Below are 12864 nucleotides of genomic sequence, written 5' to 3'. Positions count from 1 at the left end.
TTTATAACTAGAAGTAGATTTGCTCAAATAGTGAGCTCAAACACCGTTTTAATATGCTAAAATTTAGATACTAAGCTACATGCATTTGTTGAACTTTGAGAATTGCCCCTAAAATTTCATCACAAAATCCTCTGGGTTTAGAAAACAACAAAACATATTTTTATTTCTTTCAACAATTAACTTTGTACAAACACAAAAACCATATGAATATATATTCTTAGAATGTTCATAATTTTTGGCTTTTAAAACAACAGGGAAAAAAACACAGCTGCAAACGTGGCTCAACAAAATTCGTATATCGAACTAGGCCTAAATCTCCTGATAAAAGAATTTACTAAACTGGAGGGAAAGAAGAAGAAAGAATTGGGGAAGAGAGTTTGGGACTTAATTCCTCATACTTTATTTCAAAACAATTCTGACTATTTATCACCCACGCATTACAAGAATAAGAAGTGAATATCTCCCACAACAAACACAACTAACAGAATTGGAAATAACGAGAAAAACAACTAGCTATTTTCAGGCGGCCCTCAACCCACGATTCCTACTGTATAAGGCCACTGTTATTCAACAAAAACATAAGCAAAGATTTGGTCCTACCCATACAGCCCACCTTCCCACACATTAAGCACTTATCATCTCCTTCCCCACTCGTCTCTTTCATATTTTATTCATTACTATTAGGTTGTCGAGAACTCTTGCATTCAAGAAATACTGTTTAACAAGAAATTCCAGCTACCAGATGTGGTTAGGCAAGAAGTAAGCAAAACCTACTTTCAGAATACTTGATGACTCAGATATTTTGGCTATTAGGAATAACCAAAGGGCAAGTACATAAGTCTCCCAATTCTTTCCCCTCACAAAGGGGATCATTTCAAGAAAGTCTTCCAAAATATTTCAAATGAAAACCATAGCATATATACACGTTCCTGATTTGCTTTACCCCTAGCAGAATAGATGTTTGTTGCCTACGGATTATGGATCAACCACCTACTTGACAGATTGCCATCTTTGGATCATCTAATTAGAGGGATTGCTAGTTGCAGAAGACGCCATAGTCCTGCCGCTCTGTGTTCCGGGATTAGCAGGTGCTTTGATACCCCATTTCCCTTCAGATGCTGAAGGCTCAAGAACTTGCACTGTTCCATCAGTTAGACCTACTGCAAATTGATTTGGCTCGTCCGGGTGTGCAGCGACAACAAGAGGGTACACATTGTGGCTGCAAGGAAGTTTCAACCCCGAGACACTAGTTAATTTCCCGAAACAACAATGTAAGCTAAGAGTGTCTCTCACTCAAACATTTGGCACGCTGAAACACGTAAAGAAGAAGTTAATGATTAGAACAGTGTGAGAATTGCTTTTTACCCCTTCAACTGTGTCTGAGATAAGTATGCTGATGGCGCCATGCGACATCTTAACCTTAGATATTCAGCATCAAATACTCCAATATTGCCGTCTGTAAAAGCAGCATAAACTAGTTGACTGTCACAAGAGTATGCTGCATGAGTTATGGGCGCAGTCAAACCATCTTGTGGCACCCACTGCAACAAAAGAAAGGTGGTGTCAGACCTAGCTAGTTAGAAGTAAATGATTTGGTTTTGCAAAGTAGCTACTTACCTGCCGAATTGGAACCATCTTGGAAGCATCATATACTGCTATTTGTGTTTCATGGGATACCAGGAGGTGTAATTGATCAAAGTGGAATTGCACTCTAGTATCACCGCTGGCTTCTTTTCCAGCAGGCAGTTGAACTTTAATTGATTCCCTCTTGTCCCATGTATCAGTGTTCCAAAAGCAAAGCTGGATATCATGTCAAATATACCACTAAAGGAGTAAGAATGATCTCATATATGGAGGAATAAAGAATACCAGAATAAAGCTTGATCAAAGCATGCTAAACTTCAAAACATAAAACAATTATTAATTAATGGCACCACATGAAGACATTTCGACATAACTAACTAGGAAGAAAGAGAACGAATGATTCAACAAACAATATCACAGTGAACTGCTCCACATATCCCATTTCTTCTTTCAGGAAATGCGATCTAACGAATGGCAAAACGGGTCCCAATACCTGAGTGCACACTGGCTAAAGCAGTTCTTGTCCACAGAAAAACACATTTCAACAGAACATTGGATATATGTATATATATATATATATTTTGATGCACGAATAATTTGCTGGGAACAATTATTAATAGAGGTGACCTCTAGTAATATCTGACACACAATTATAAATGGAAAACTGCAAGACAAATCAACAGGACAGAAAGTTTTAGAAGACCCAAAAACTCTTTTGCTCAACCTTTTGATCACAAGACAACCATTTCCGACAAAACTCATCAGCATAGACAACAATTAAGATAGTGAGAAAATCATAAAAAAGTTATTATCTTATTCAACCAAATAGAAACAAATCTTGTAATTGAGAACTAACCCCTCAGATCAATAAACTGCAAATTCCCCAGCTTTTTTGCAAGGCTGGGGAAGTTTTTGCAGCTTATCTCAAGAGCAACTTGCCAAGTCCTCAATCAACCTTACTTAGAGAAGTATAAGAGAACAATTATTTTATCTTAAATAAATTAAATGTCACATTTATTATCTGTCTATTTTCCAGAGAATACATTTGAGTTTACAAACAACCACATCTTTCATTAATTTCTACAGCTTGATTGTGCCATTCAATTACTCAGATCTACTTCAGATGATACGGAACCAAAGTTACTGTTAAGGAACAAAAAAAGAGGAGGGCAGAAAGAAACATAATAATGGATGTCATAAAAGAAACTGTGCGCAGATTACCTTAGCATCAGTACCAGCAGAAACCAGAATGTTGAGTTTGGTAGAAAATGCTAAACTAGTAATGCGCTTCTCATGGCCTTTCAATTTTGTTTTAACCTAACAGTGAAGGACGAACCAGTAAAATGATTATCAACATAGAACCTCAAATCTGTTAAAGTGACAAAAAAAAAAAAAGTGGCATAAACATGCCAAAATAATCACCTCATCCACCCTAACGTTATAAATGTGGACAGTTGAATCTTCCATTCCAATGGCAATGATATTATTATCTTGAGGATGAAATGCTAGAAAGGTTGAAACTGGCGGAGGTGGCATAAATGTTGTCATAACCTGCAAACCAACAAATTTCCCTCACAATTGAATGTGGCTGCTACCACATAGCATAAATTATACCATCCAAGCAAATTATGTCCACCTTGCAAATAATTTACCTTAAAAGTCATCATATTGAATAAAGAAATTTTTCCTCCACAGGCAGACATCACATATGAATCATTCTTTGAGAGTGCCAAGCATGGAAACTTCTCTTCAGAACTGTCTGGGACATCATTAATCATACGAAGACCACTGTTTGGTTGCCAATGTTGTGGAACAACACCAGCGGTGGCCTTCAAACCAACATATTATTCAGAAATCACTCCAAGAAAAATAAGATACTCATATCAATCCACATAGATAAAGAGGTATACAAGCTGATACCTTTCCTCTTGGATTGTGCTCACTACTACTCCATTTCCATAGCTTCTGAACCCCATTTGATCCAAGGGCCAGAATGCCAGTGCCCAAATTTGTATAAACAAGTCGAGAAACCTTAAAATAGGTGGTACAATTTCAATACAGGAATTTTGACGTAATCTATATATGTGGGAAGTGAAAAACAACACAAGGGGAAAAAATAGCCAAAAACCTTGATTCCTTGATCTCCACTATCTGGCATAGAAACTGACTGACACTGAACAGGATCTACAATTTCAGCCAGTACCCAAGATTTAGTTTTATCAGATACATCCTCCAAAGCTCTTGAATTCTCCGTGCTTCTAGCAATAACATCAATTCCGCTCTACGCATAAATGATTCATTGTCAATAAAAAAGTTGTTGATAATGCCAGAAGGAAAAAGCATGACTGAAAGTCATCAGTGAAGAGTTTATTATTCAAAAGTTTCCCCAATCATATGAGTTTGGTAAAACAAAACATTTGGCTACTTCTCTTAGAATCCCTGCAGTCCACAGTAGCAAAATCACAAACAAGGCCATCTTTTTAATTCAAACTCAATGCTGAAAATCAAAAGCACTCCTGTATTTATGTTCCACTCTCCTACAGACTGAGTAGTAATCATGCAAAAGTAAATTCAAGTAACTTAGATAAAGCAACAAAGCTAAGACTTGACCATTGTTCGACTAATCAACTTCTGAACAGAAAAGCTATCTTTGTAAATCAGAACAGGGAGAAGTGAGGAAGTAGTCAATGGTAACCTTCATTAAAGAAGGATCAGCAGGAGCTCTGGAAATTTCATAAGATCGTCTTTCAGATGCTTTTAAATATCTCAGACCTTCAGCATTAGCAAGAATCTTAAATCCATTCTCTGCTGTAACAGCAAGCAAATTTCCTTCTTTGTTGAATTTCAAGTATGGAAAACTCTGCAAGAATTAGAGTGATGAAAAATATTAAAATAAACTTGAATGACTTTTAGTTAGCAGAAATGGGAAAGTTAGAGAAGCACACTAACCAGAAGTTCACCCTCAGCATCTGTACTGGCAAGCATGCTTGTGTTATCCATATCCCAAAATTTTATCTGGTTATCCTCACCAGCAGCCAAAAACTGATTTTGTGTCGTGTCAACTTTCACAACACCAGCTGCTTTCTTCCTAAACCCAGAATATGTCCGCTTTATAGAACCTTCACTTTCATTCCATTCAACTAGGAAAGAATCCCCTTCTTTATTTGTGCCGCAGGAGAACAATCTGACATTTAAAACCAAGTTATACAACCAGATATATGAAATGCAAACTTAGGTTGTTTGCAGTATGTGCAACTATCTTACCTGCTTCCATCCGTACTGTAGAGCATAGTGGTGCATCCCTGCCCTGGAGCATCATAGTCAACCCTGGAGCCCGCATTGTCATACAACCAAGCCTTGATTTTCCCATCAATATCAGTTGAGAATATGAACTGCAACAGTAAGAAAAATAATTATACAACTAACATAAAATTCACCAAGAAGAAGAGGAAAAAGACGAAGAACATCATTAAAAATTGTTTTACAACATCCACAATTTGTTGTATCTCAATCTCAATTACTTACAAAAACCAAACATACTATACAAGATTTGCATCAATACAGAAAGCAACAAAATACAGATCAGTGGAACCTGCAACCCAACAATTACAGTATGGACAAAAAACTTGAACTAATAAGAAAGACAAAAAGAAAATAATGCTCTAACCTTTTCTGCATTTTACTATCATCCAGCTGAGAACGTTTTCATAAATCCATAGCATTTATAGCTTATTTGGAATTGGTTTGAATAAATCATAATGCCAAAATGCTATTCGGGTGTATTTGAACATTTCAATGCACATCCATAATTAGATGCATAGCATTGGACAAAACACACAGTCCAATTTCCTGCTGCCCCACATCTCAATTTTCACATCATCCATGAAAGGAGCCAGTGTTTTTACAACCCACAGAGTTTGTGATAACTCATTCTGTTACAGGTAAGTCAAGTTCCTGATTTCCTCACAAGGTAGTCTAAATAGCATAATTATATCCATAGAGAAAATAAGTTTGAGCCAGAATGCAATTATTTTCCAACACAATCTCTAAATCAAAGTCTATTGGGAACTCGTCTTACATGAATATTTTCCTTTAGGTGAGGACAAACAGAGTAAACAGGTGCCGCATGGCCTTCAAAGACATAGAGCTTTCTTCCAGTCAAAGTCCAAACCTGTTACAATTCTCAAATGTCAGGAAAAAGAAAATATAACAAAATTTAAGTAACTTACAAATTAACTTTCTAGGCTGCTAACTTCTTTTGCTCAACCTTTATTAACTTATCATCTCCACATGTTACAACACAAAGTTGTTTGTATGGAGAAGAGAATGCTAGATCATTTACTCCTCCGGCATGAGCTTCAATCTGAATGCAAATAGAGGCCAACATCAGTTTGTGTTATAAACTTATCCTGTATAACATTGGCAGCAAAAATGGTTCACCACATACCTCTATATGCTGGCGTAAGGTATGAGGTGCTTGATGAGCATACAAGTGAATCAGATGTTTTGAAAATGCAATGCCTGCAAGAAAAGACATAATATGAAGGAACTCAAAGAGTATCCAACCATGTACGAGTTGCAGCACACATACCTATGAAACTTCCTTCTGGACTCCATGCTACACGATTGACAGAGACAGACAGATCTTTAGAAACAGTAGCCTGCAGAAGCCCCAGGCACAAAGCATAACAATTTGTAGTAAATGTATTCAAATGCCAACATTTGAAGAGCAAGTAATGGAAATTACATATTAAATTTCTCAATTGTTATGAATCATGAGTGAAAAGACTTGCTATCTTGACACAAATCTCAGAACCCTTGAGAAGATGAATAACGAGAAAAAGTATTTTTATTACTCACCATAAAAAAATTGAAGAGCTTTAGTGGTTATAGCTTCAAGCAAAACCAGAGACAAAAAGCAGGGAGAGGGGGGAGAAAGAGAGAACAGAGAACTCTAACAACCTTGGTATTAGACCATGAAAGGGTCAAGATTTAAGAAACTTAATCCCATAACCATCAAATAACTGAAGTGGACATCATATCAGTGAAAGTGCCAGTTCATGGTTTATCATCGAACAACTGGTTCAATGGATAATATAAAATTTATTTATTTCATTGATATGAGAATTAGTTACCATCTAAACTAATAAACACAAAATAAGGTGGACCCTGGACTCTCTGCAACTAATTGTACATCCCAAATTCTCGTGTTTGAAATTGAATAGCCTCAGTTCTAAAATTTGAGAGGGATTTTTACTAAAAGTTATCCTTAAATTGCATGAAACAGACCAGTAACACATTCAATATGTTACTATTTTAAGTTCCATTCTTTTCCCAGGGAAATTGAATCCATTGAACTGGACTATAACGCCTGCTGGTTTTGGCAATCGAATCCATTGAACTGGACCATAACGTCTGCTGGTTTTCTTGTTGAACCAGACAGTCTGGTCCATTATTGACAAAATGCTCATCCACAAGCCTAACGAATAAGATTTGTGGGGTAAAATCCAATAGGATCACATAAAAGGTGTTTTGGGGTAGGTGTGGATCCTATAACATAGTGCACCAATATTAACAAAAAAAAAAAAAAAAAAAACCTTCCTCCAGGCTAAGGTACCTCAGTCACAGTGCAACAACCCCCATCCCCTATATCCTTGCACCTCCATGGGGAAACCTTTTAGCCTAAATCCAAAATCAAATAACTTTAACATCTAAGAGTGAATTTGGAATAGGAAAGTAGCAACTCTGATAGCTTGATAACACATAAGAGATTTTAATTATAGTGACCCTTCCAAAAATAGCTTCATCAGCATCAGTGCCAAACTAAAGGAATAATATATTGATTGCATGATAAAGTAATCAGTAAAATATTTGGAAAAAATAAAGGAGTGAACATATTAACCTATTAAGCTGACTCAGAAAATAAACTAATAACCTGAGCCACAGAATGGGTTACCACATTCCAAATCTTGAATGGCATATATAGCAGCCTCTCTTGCAAGACTACTTCCCAGAGTGCAATTTCACCATTGGCACAACCAACTAAGCCAACAAGATAAATTCAAGTCAAAATGGGATAAAAATAAGCAAGGGAATAGACTGGCGATTGGAGTTGTAATCTAGATTCACTTAAACCACAAGAGGCATGGGATAATGAACTTCTCTGACCAATAAGTAAGGTGTGATGAAAAGGATGGAAATCCATGCTTGTCACAGTGGATCCCTGATGTATTGTACGAGCTACATTTCTTGGTAAGTTGTCAAGTGACCATAAAGATTGCTGAGAATTTGCAGGACAGCTGACCTGCATGAATTTAACAGAGACACAAAATATAATAGATTGGACACAGATTTAAAAGATAGCCAAAAAAGGAAAAATGTAAATACATGACTCCTTGTGAAGAATCCAAACTCTTTTATGCATACCTCTTCAACTGATTGGGCAGAATGCAAACGTTTCATTAATTGTTCTTGACCATTAGATTGATAGTCAATTATTTGTAGGCCAGGGGAAGGTGTCCTTGCTTGTTTCAAAGTAGAAGCTGCAAGAATAATAGGTGAACCACATCGACAGAGATACAGTCAACCAGATATTCACCACCATTCCAAAATTTAAATGCCTTTGTAGTTCTGAAGGAAAAAACAGAGAGGCTTGAAGGAGAAACCATAATTCATGTGAGAACTAGATATCCTGGATAACAGTAGGCAGAACAAATGAAAATAGACAATAACAGCCAGAACTATGAGCAAGCACAAAATCTCCCTGAAAGTGTTTGATAAGGTTTAAACGGAAATCAAAATCCAGTTTGGGTCAATTTTATATTATATATTAGGATAAATGTTCACCCTGAAAATGTATTGTAAGATTTCAACTAAAGGAAACAACAAGAACTTTTAAATCATCTTCTTTGATTATGATTACTCATAAAATGAGAATGGAGAGTGAAACTCAGAAACAAACAAATTTCTGAAATCCTCTCATTGGAAAGTATACACTTTAATCTTTTGAATCTGCTTGAACATTGTTCCCCTACCCTCCCCCAGAGGGAGGGGGGGGGGGGTTGTTGGCGTGGAGGAAGAGGGGTGCAAATAAAGAAATAAAGTAAAACAGCCATAACCTTGATTTGGTTGAACAGATAATGCTGAAGCAGCAATTAAAGCTGTCTGAACACTTGAGGAAGCATTTGCATTTGCCAGCCAGCCAGCTAAAGCATTAGCACTAGGTGTGCCTGCAACTGTTTGAAAGGGCTGCATGTAACAGTGAAAAGATCAACACATATAATGTCATCAAAAGAAACTATTCCTACGTTTCTACAATGAAAAAAAGCTTTAAGTGAATCTGATCATACCCCGCTAAGTGCTCCAGGTAGACCATAAACAGCAGGTTTTGATACTGCTGCAATTGGAAGCGTAACAGGACTGGGCACACGAGCTCCATTTGGGGATGAACATGTATGATCTGTGAATAACGTCTTGATATCTGGATTTGGCTTCGGGTTCTTACACAGTTGGTGCTGCCAGTTCAAACTGTAGAAGACATGAATTACCATTACAGATGGCAAAAATACAGATTAAACTGATACAAACTCAAAATTACGTCATTAACAATATTCAGTTCTTCATTATTTAAACTGACTCTCCCCTCACTCTCTGCCACGTGAAAAGGATACCAGGAAGTGACAGTAACCCTACCTAGATGGCAATAATATCTCCTCCCTGCTAAAAAGCTGAGTGTAGGGGGCTAGATGAGCCTGCAGATGCAATCTATGGTCCCTTATGTCAGGCTCACAAGACGAACAGGCAGAAATCTTAAACAATCCCCTAGAAAATAAGCAAGAACACCCCCCCCACCCCCCCCCCCCCCCAAAAAAAAATGTACCCATCCACTAAAACACAGGAAGCATTTCCCACCAAGCCACCACTCTCAGGTGGTATACAAGTGTGGGATTCATATTAAAGAGAAAGGAGCAGCGGCAAGGTTGGCCTAGTACTAAGTGGAATCTCAGATCATATCTGGAGGCTATGGTTTTTGCTCGCACTAACCCCTCAAGCAAGGCTTTGTTCCTCCTATGTACCCCAGAGAGAGAGAGAGAGAACTATTAGGCATCAAATCTATCACCTTTGATTGATCAAATTACGGAGACGTGATGCCTTGAAAGTGGGGAAAACAAGCTTCTCACGAAATAATGGATTTGCTTCAAATAATTTCTTAAGCTCCGCAAGCATCATGCTCCTAGCTGTTTTAGTGTCTCCATACTTTGATAACTGCTCATTTTCCCTGCATTTCACATAAAAAGTGAGTTCAATATCCCAAGATAAATAAGTGAATTCCATGAATTTCTAGTAAGTTAACCGTCATGCCTTCTGCCTTGGTTAAATTTAACAAGTATTCCTTTTGATGATAGTCAATAATATCTATAATTTACCTGAAGTTCTCAAGAGTTAGAAGTAGTGTAATTTCTTTGTATAATTCTTCATTGAATGCTGAAAAAACTTTTAAATCCTGCACTAATATGTCAACAGCTTTAGCTCTATCATGCCTGTCCAAAAACATAGAACCAGCATTAACAAAAGTCTATGTTAGTCTCCATTCAACACTAAAGTAGACAATTAAATAAATTACATATAAAAAGATATGCATGCAATCACAAAGATGTGGATGCATAAACTCATAAATACACACACACATACTGATGAGCCATGTTTGGAGATTCTATATGGCTAAACACAGGATACCTCCACAAAAACTTGACCCATTACTATCACAAAAATCTCAAGCTTTGCTCCTATTTCAAGGCATCATGACACTAGGCACTTTAGATAATAAGAATACAATCCACAAACATTTTGAGGTGGTGTCCTGTCTTCTTGGACACCAATCCTCAGCAATTACTTCCAAAAACATGTTGGAAGTTCCCAGCCCGAATAGTTGTGTGGATTAGCCCCCCCTAATGAGAAAGTCAGTCGTAAATTCATTATCATCAATAGCATAGATATCATAAGATGTTTATCCATCTAGAACATTTAAGTGAAACTTACTGGAGATGTTCCTTATTAAAACAATAAGGTTTGTCTTACTGTTAAAAAAAAAGACCTCTAAAACTAATTCTTTACGTCCAATGACTATAACTGAATATCATTTTGCAGCTTAACACAAAGCCCAAAAGAAATTTGTTCCAAAGCCAAATAAATGAAGCCTGAAGAAGGGAAAAAAGGTGGTTGTGCAATTGAGCAGCCTCACATGGCCATATGAAACAGGAGTGCATCAGTCTGTGATCTGTCCATTGTCAAGAGCGTGAAGTTCTTGCTGCTCTGTGAAGCCATCCTCACACATTGCCCTCCTCTTTGGGAGCCATGAAGCTCTGACCTTCATTCAAGCTGCATGGCTCAGCTACCAACTTGGAGCGGGCAAGCCAGCAATTGCAGCTTGCTAGCCCTGCCTCATGTTCTGCTGATTTTTCTTTTTCTGTATCTTTTTTCTCACAACAAACAAAGATTTCAGTAAACAATCACAATCTCACAACCCAATCATAGCTCTGATACCTACTTGTTAGGGTTGCTTTGATACTTTATGATCATTTTGAAACCACTTGTTGGGATCTAACTTTGCATGTCATATAGAAATCAAAGAAAATTTAACGTGATATAGCCTTAACAGACCCACGTCAATGATCCCACCATAAGGGATAATCCACGAATCAGCAGTTTTGCATGGATAAACTACAAAAGCCTCCTAACACATCCCGACTCCAAATAACTAGTCACATCCTGAGGGCCCTAGTTGTTGAATCAAAGAGCATTCACAGTCCTCTTTAATCTGAATAACTGGCCACACACCCTAGAGACTCTATTTAGCTAGCTGAGGGACTCTCTCACACTTAGATACATCACAATAATTCAGCTACTTCATCTCATAGATGACTGGTGTGGTTCATCAACAACTGAATTAGAGGTCTCCTATTTATAGGTTGCAACACACAACCTTAGTGGGGATTAGGTTTCTTAAACCTATCTTGTCCCCCTATTCACAATCAAATTGGATTTTTATATGAGACTCTATAATCAGATATGAATTTGAGGTGTTACCTGACATCCATTAAACATAGTTTTTGCACAGAAAAACTACAAACTCTCAATCACCTAATTTTGGATGAACAAAACTATAAAACCCTCACAATATTTCACAATTCCAGATAACTGGTTGGCCAAACTTCGACGGCTCAGTTCATCTCGAGGAGTGGTCCATCAATAACTGTATTGAGGATGCCTTTTATCGGCAACAATCCGAACTGAATTAAGTCTCAAATACCTATATTTGTTCTATATTCACAATCAAATTGGGTTTTATCCGACATACTCTGTCACTATCAATACAAATTTTGAAGCGAGTCCTACTTTCAAGAAGCAATGACTTATGCGGCCCAAAATCTCAAATGCTGAAACTGAACAAATGAAAGAAGACGGAGGAGAAAATTATATGCAACATGCTAGAAAAAAGGGTTAATTACATGAATATGCGCCTACATAGATATTTAATAGATTACCCATTTGAAATTAAATATAAATGGAGGTACCTGTCCAGAGCTTCCAGATACTTCTGCTTTCTGATCTCGAAGTATATCTTCATGGAGTACCGGTTATCGTCGAGTTTGGTAAATCCAGAAAGGTATATCTCAACCTCTTCCCACTCGCCAGCCAAAACTTTCTCTTCAAAGTACTTCATGTTGAAGAAAAGTCCTGATTCTTGCTCCAACCTACGCCGCCATCATACAATTATACACATCAAACAAAAACCAAACCGTATACATAGGCAGAAATGAGAGAGGACGAGGAATCGACGAAACTTACTTGTGGACGGATTCCTTGAATTTCTCTTCATCGAGAAATTGCAGAATCAGGAACACCAATTCTCTGCTCAGAGACGACATGTTCGGCTCGAGATAGCCGAAATCCACTCGAAATTGATCGGACGACCTTCGGCTGGACTCTAGGGTTTGCTCTGCAACTACAGGGTCGGGAATCGCTTCGAAGAGATGGTAAGAACTAGGAAGACGAAAGGGAGGTGCTGAAATAAAAATACGAAGTGAGAGAGAGGGAGAGAGAGAGAGAGATAAAGAAGAAAGAGAAAAGGAGGAAAGTGGGCGGGGGTTCAGAAGTCAAGCTCTACGCGCGGGCGGTCGGATACTCGCGAGCTGGGGAGGACAGCTCAGCAGTAATCGCGCCACGTGCGCTGCTCGGGCGGATTTGCCAGGCTGGCGCCGCGATTGTCACACCGCTGCG

General features: G+C 37.8%; 1 protein-coding gene across 2 annotated transcripts; it reads right to left on the bottom strand.

The window, feature by feature from the left end:
* Positions 1–774: 774 nt before the first annotated feature.
* On the bottom strand, positions 775–12667 carry LOC127799914 (topless-related protein 2-like). Of its 2 annotated transcripts, none has more exons than XM_052334199.1 (24): positions 12433–12667; positions 12159–12338; positions 10011–10124; positions 9704–9862; positions 8934–9111; positions 8703–8832; positions 8011–8126; positions 7753–7888; positions 7520–7626; positions 6176–6245; positions 6032–6105; positions 5852–5947; positions 5663–5755; positions 4849–4976; positions 4534–4768; positions 4280–4444; positions 3713–3865; positions 3505–3615; positions 3237–3413; positions 3007–3135; positions 2806–2901; positions 1618–1800; positions 1366–1541; positions 775–1219 (listed from the first exon to the last, which is right to left on the bottom strand). In XM_052334199.1, exons 1-24 carry the CDS (start codon positions 12510–12512, stop codon positions 1021–1023), a joined length of 3285 nt encoding a protein of 1094 aa, XP_052190159.1. In that variant the 5' UTR covers positions 12513–12667; the 3' UTR covers positions 775–1020. The 2 variants fall into 2 exon arrangements, with proteins under 2 accessions (XP_052190159.1, XP_052190160.1); XM_052334200.1 differs by having other exon boundaries at positions 7541–7626.
* Between the last annotated feature and the right edge of the window lie 197 nt (positions 12668–12864).

Source organism: Diospyros lotus, chromosome 4, assembly GCF_014633365.1.
Source record: "Diospyros lotus cultivar Yz01 chromosome 4, ASM1463336v1, whole genome shotgun sequence".
Taxonomy (NCBI): Eukaryota; Viridiplantae; Streptophyta; class Magnoliopsida; order Ericales; family Ebenaceae; genus Diospyros; species Diospyros lotus.
This window is presented reverse-complemented; position numbering and strand designations above follow the sequence as displayed.

What these genes read in the sequence shown, in the direction of transcription:
- LOC127799914 (XM_052334199.1), bottom strand. Translation starts at nt 12,512, where the DNA reads ATGTCGTCTCTGAGCAGAGAATTGGTGTTCCTGATTCTGCAATTTCTC. An exon ending in AGATGGTTCCAATTCGGCAG is followed by an intron (nt 1,542 to 1,617) that starts GTAAGTAGCTAC and finishes CTTTTGTTGCAG; the next exon opens with TGGGTGCCACAAGATGGTTT. An exon ending in TCTCAGACACAGTTGAAGGG is followed by an intron (nt 1,220 to 1,365) that starts GTAAAAAGCAAT and finishes ACTTCCTTGCAG; the next exon opens with CCACAATGTGTACCCTCTTG.